The sequence below is a fragment of the Asparagus officinalis genome, chromosome 8 (genome assembly GCF_001876935.1).
Source record: "Asparagus officinalis chromosome 8, Aspof.V1, whole genome shotgun sequence".
Taxonomy (NCBI): Eukaryota; Viridiplantae; Streptophyta; class Magnoliopsida; order Asparagales; family Asparagaceae; genus Asparagus; species Asparagus officinalis.
In genome coordinates, this window is record NC_033801.1 from 90167000 (window position 1) to 90173084 (window position 6085).

The window sequence follows — 6085 nt, forward strand, 5'->3', positions numbered from 1 at the left end:
GACTTCTATCACAGGAGTTCATAGCAAATACGCTTAATTTTCGAAGTCCTCGACGTGGTATCACAGATCTTGGTCTCACATACTTACAGTCCAAGATGGATAATCATCCACAAGATTTTCGTAGAATTTACCGCATGTACCCAGATTGCTTCATGAAGTTATGCAATATCTTGAGAGAGCGGGGCCATATACAAGACACATACCACATTAGTGTTGAGGAGATGATTGCTATTTTTCTTCTCACGGTTAGTCAGAATCAACGATACTCTGTTGCAACTGATCGATTTGATCGTTCAAAATGGACCATCAGTGTATGTTTCAATAAAGCATTATGTGCCCTGGTATCTTTAGCATCATGCTTGATGGCATCACCCCCTACTGATCCACCTGATAAGGTTAAATCAGAATCTCGCTTTTGGCCTTATTTCAAGGTAATTCTTATTGCTTTAGATTTTACACACGCAGACACACACATGCACACATGCGTGCACGCCCCACACACACATCACTTCAGATGGTCTGACACATTGATTATTCAGGATTGCATCGGTGCGATAGATGAGACTCATATACCATGCATGGTGTATGGCATAGATCAGACACCCTATTGAAATAGACATGGTTTTCTTTCTTAGAAAATCTTGACAACTTACACATTTGACCTCAAGTTTATTTATGTCTTAGCTCAATGGGAGCACTCTGCTAATGATGAAAGAGTCCTGAAGGATGTGATGAGTAGACCTCATGGACTTCACTTCCACAGAGTAGTAAACTTTACCTATTATTCTATGACTTTAATACAATCAAAGAATATTTTTTAGTTTTATAATATTTTTTCTCATTTACATTTTCATTTCTATTTGTAAATAAATTTTATATAGTTGACTGCGGCTATCCAATTCCAAATAGGCTATACTTTCTTACTCCATAGTCCATACCGAGATCAAAGGTACCATCTTTTAAAGTTCAGCCCTACTAACAATCGCCAATGATCACAAAATTCAAAATAGGTTTTCAATCATTGGCATGTATCTCTTAGATATTGTGTCGAACGCATCTTTAGAGTTTTTAAGTCTAGATTCACTGTTTTCAAAAGACAACATCCAAGTTTTCCATATGTCGCACAAACAAAGATGTTGGTTGCATGTGTAGGACTGCATAACTTCTTAAGGAGAATACACATGATGACTTTGACATTTCTGATATTCCACTAAAAGCTTCACGAAATGTTGCTAAATAGATGATGACTCCGATGAAGAAGATGAGTTAGAGAATCAATAGACACAACGAGCAGCTACGGGAGCTTGAAGAAATTTTATGGTAGAGGCCATGTGGGATGATGGAAGTTGAGTTACTCTAGGAATTTAGCTTTTTATTAGTTGTAAAATACTTTATTATTTGTAATGAATAGTGATGCTTTATTACTTTATATTTGATAGTTATTACTAGACTAATCAATTACTAATCAATCTTACATTATTTTTAATCTACACTTATTAACAATAGTAATACATATATAGTCATGATATCGTCAAAATAAATTACACATGTTTCTTGGTATCCCAAATTATCCGACAATAATTAACCAATATATTTTTTTTAAATATCCACCATTACCCAACCAAATTATCCTACCAAATTATCCAACTTCATAATATTATTCCACCACATTATCCTACCAAATTATCTCACTCCAAAAATTATCCATCATTGTTCCACTATCCCGTTATTATAAAATTATCCTACTTTGCCAATTATCTCAGTTCTACTTGAAAATTTTCTAGTTGACCAATACCCCAAAAGCAGTGAATAGCGTACCCGAATTTGTACCATGATGCGCTATGTACTACGTCCTATGTACTATGAATAGGATCCTCTCCAAATACCAACTAATTGGAGAGGACCCGAATCTATTTGGGTATCTTTGTCAGAATATTGATATGTTTTTCCCTTCGTACTAGGACTGTTGGCATTTCATTCTTGTACTAGAAGACATTTGATGAAAATCTTACTAATGAAATGATAGGGGATTATAACTACCACTACAAAATAAGTAACACAAATCAGCATCTTTTTCTTAAGATGGCTTGGAAGTCCAGGATCTAATTATGGCATTTCATCACGTTTAAAACCCTATATTTTCCAATTTTAGCATCGAAAATTCAATTATTGCTACAATCCAAACCAATCAAATAGGATTATCAAGATTCAATGCTTCCGAAATCAATCCCACCGCCCTCGTCATCAAATTGATCTCCCAATAAATGAAACAAATACGAAGAACAAACGAAGAAAGCGTTGAACCTGTCATGCTGAGGGCGATGAGCCCTGCAACGAAAAGCGCGAGCTGGACTCGCCTCTTCTGGAGATTCAGCATCCTTCTCTCGAATCCAAAACCCTAACCCTAACCCTAATTTTGGGGCTTTTTCCTCCTTTAAAGAGTTCTGAAGGATGAGAAGAAATTGGAGTCGGGGAGCCGGAGACTCGGGAAAGAATCCGAGAGAGAACATGAGGGGCCTTCTAGAAGTTCGAATACCAAGGTATTCCCGCACCCATTTGTTCACCAACTTGTTATAATGCAACACGTGCGCATAATTTCTCCATAAAAAACCATTCTTAGTCAGCAAATGTGCTTCCTAATATACAAAGTCAGCAAAAGCGTACTGCTGCTTTAGAAAATGGAAAATGATAGGGGCACACCCCCAACCACACTTCCAACCATACCCTCTCCCTCATTTGCTACAGTGCACCGGGCCCCACATGGGATTTTAAAATTTTAAAATCCCATGTGAGGCCCGGTGCACTATAACAAATGAGAGAGGGGGTGCGGTTGGAGGTATGGTTAGGAGTGTGCCCCTAGTGTCACCCTTCAGTCAAGAAAAATTTCTCTCACTCGGCTTTTAATCAAGTTAAAAAAGAGAGAAAAGAATTATCTCAAATCTTAACGAAATTTTGCTCAGATAGAAGTTTATTATAATTACTTTTCAAAAGCTTCATAAACTAGTTTGTTAAATAAAGCGAGTTAAACATCAGAGAGAATATTGTTGGGGAATTTTACTCTCTCCGCCTACTACGTTCTGCGCAACTTGGAAGTCAACCCATAATCAACATGATATAAAACAACCACAATCAAGAAGAAAGAACACCAAGATTTACGTGGTTCAGTCAACCAACTTCGACCTACGTCCACGGGCAACAATATGATAAATCCACTATGTATCAGGGAGAACTACAAGAGGAACCACTCAACTCTCGTCTCTCAATCTCTCAACCTCACATACATAATCAACTCTCATATTATCTCTAAAGCCCTCTCCTTACAATCTTTTAAACGGACAAGGACTGCAAAACTCTCTCCCAATGATGTAATCTTTTACACGGATAAAGACTACGAAACCCTCGCCTTCGCACAATATTATTGAATCAGGCTACGCCCTTTGCTAACCCTAGATACAAGAATATTGACTCTCACTCCTCTGCTTGGTTTTTCCTCCAACAATAGAAGAATATATATAGGAAAACCAAAACCCTATCTCTAGCCTAACTTCCTAATTAAAATATGATTCAAACTCCTAATCATGATGAGACTCAATCTCCTAATCATAATAGATCTCTAAGAGCATCTCCAACAACTTCCTGATTTTATTGGTATTCTCATTTTTAGAGAATTTTGGGCTTTTTTTTGGTCCAACAGATTCCTCATCTCATTCCCCAAAATAGGGATGGAGAAGAAAAAAGGGAAGTCTTCCCCAAATCTGGGGTATTATTCAAATATTTAGGGAGAGCTTTCTCATAAATACAGCACATTCTTCAAAACGGGTTGGAGGAGAAAATAAATATAAAATAAAATCCGTAATTACTTAAAAAGGCATGAGGGCAGTTCCAATGCATAAGAGCATCCTAAAATAGGGATGTAGAATATTTTTATTATTGTAATAAATACAGGATTCTTCAAAATAGGGAAGTTGTTGGAGTTGGAGTAAAAATAATTTGGAGAATATGACTTTTGCTTCCCCATTTTGGAGAAACTTTTGAGAAAACTGTTGGAGATGTTCTAACTCTATCTAATTCTCATGAAGTTATACAAAGAATCAAATACACAATCCCAACAAATATGCCCTCCAGTTACAAAGTACAAGGATTTTCATACTATATTACCAAGTTTTCATATTTTGCACTTAATGTATCTTCACTTATTTTTGGCAATACTTATTATATCGGAGACATGCATGAAGAAAAATGCTAAGTGTACTACATTTTTTGTACTATTTTGCTACTATCACTTACAAAAGAGTGGGGGCCTCACTTGAATATTATAGTGATGACTTATCATAGCCCCACCCTCTTACAATTGGTAGTTTCAAAGTAGTAGAGAAAGTATAGTACACTTATCACTACTTTATCATTACTCATTCAATGTTCTACTCATATTATATTGATTATAAATATTTATCAAGTCATTTAAATATTACAGTATGAAGAATGCAACCTTTGTACTTATAATATCAAGATTTTCTCACAATCATTAAATCTGTCTTGGCCCCCAAGCAACCTTCATAACTATAGAATTTAGCTTAGCCCCCAAGTAGCCCTCATAACCATATAATTCTCTCCAAATAATCTACATTCTTGATTTTTTTTTTCAATCTGAATGGCTCTATCTCATCGAGATAAGTGATATAATATGTTAGATTCTACTTTTTGGAGAGGGAGTTAAACCTTTTCTTTGCAGTTCACCATCCTGAACACGAATTTGACGTGGTTTCTTTCCAGATTTTTTTGATGCTCAATTGCAGACCAAGTTATTTATAATTATTAAGTAGTAAGTGATGAGTGCTAAGATTTTACTTCTGGACTTGGTCGTGAGCGTTGGACTTAGGTATTTCTGGATTCAATTAGTGATCTTTTGGGCTCAACATAATCTTCATCTGAGCTCTTATTCATTCAACCTTTTATTTCGTAAAAATATGTAAAAAATACATAGTAGCAAATAAAATTATTCAAAACTTATAGGAAATGACAGTATGAAAATACAATACAAATTGTTATTCAGGACCTAAGAGAAGGAATCCTTTCATCCTAATAGATCCATGTAATCAAGAAGGGATAAATCAACATATTCTTCTGCTTCAACCTCTTCTCAATAACCTCCCTAGCAATAGCAATAACTATAGGCATCCATACTGTTGTGCGTGGCGGAAGCTTTCTAGGGCAACACGAACAATAACTCGAACTAAACCACAAACAATATGCAAACCACAATCACAGCAAGAACAAAGAATTTACGTGGTTCGGGAAGTTGCCTACGTCCACGGGGTAAGGAGGGGGGGAGATTTTACTACTAGAAATCAAGGGAATACAAATAGGGTTACAAATCTCTCAGACCAAATCCTAAAACAAAGCACTTGATCTCTCAAAGCTCTCCCACAATTGGATGCAACAAATCTCTCTTAGAGGCTGCTCAAAATCGTCCTTAAGATACCCTAACAAATCAGGTTTAGGATATATATAACTTACAAAACGAAACGGGTCAAAAAACCTGAAAGCCCAGCCCAGATCATCGTCGGTCGACCGCGCAGGTCTTGCGGTCGACCGCACCGGTCGACCGAATCATCAAACCCGAGAGCAGAAAATCCTACAGTCATCCTCGGTCGACCGCACCGGTCGACCGCCACCAGATCCGGTCGACCGCCACCAGCTCTGATTCCCATTAGCTTCGGTGCACGTTTGCGGTAGACCGCGCCGGTCGACCGCCCAACTCTCTGCTGATTTTTCTGAGTTTCTGTAATTTCTTCACATACGAAAATAACATGTCCCTAATCAAATGACTGACCACTCGCTAGCAAGTACAAGATAATAACATCCCGAAGACTAAGAGTAGTGTCAGAATCAATAGGGTATAAATCAAATTTTAGGATGAGCTTGAGGATAATTTACTCATAGTTCAGATATCCTAAGTTGAATACCTAATTAGGATAAAAATATGCAAGTTGTAAGTATACAATTATCAAGTATAGTATTTAAGTTATTGAACCTACAATGAACTGTGTATTTGAAAATTCTAAATTTGATAATAGAAAAGTAT

General features: G+C 36.7%; 1 protein-coding gene across 1 annotated transcript in view; it reads right to left on the bottom strand.

Annotated features, from left to right (window-relative positions):
* Window positions 1–2525, bottom strand: part of LOC109822345 — a 12384-nt gene extending 9859 nt beyond the window's left edge. The window contains exon 1 of the mRNA XM_020388532.1: window positions 2305–2525. Coding sequence (XP_020244121.1) covers window positions 2305–2377 — 73 coding nt within the window. The 5' untranslated portion in view covers window positions 2378–2525. The remainder of the gene's footprint in view (window positions 1–2304) is intronic.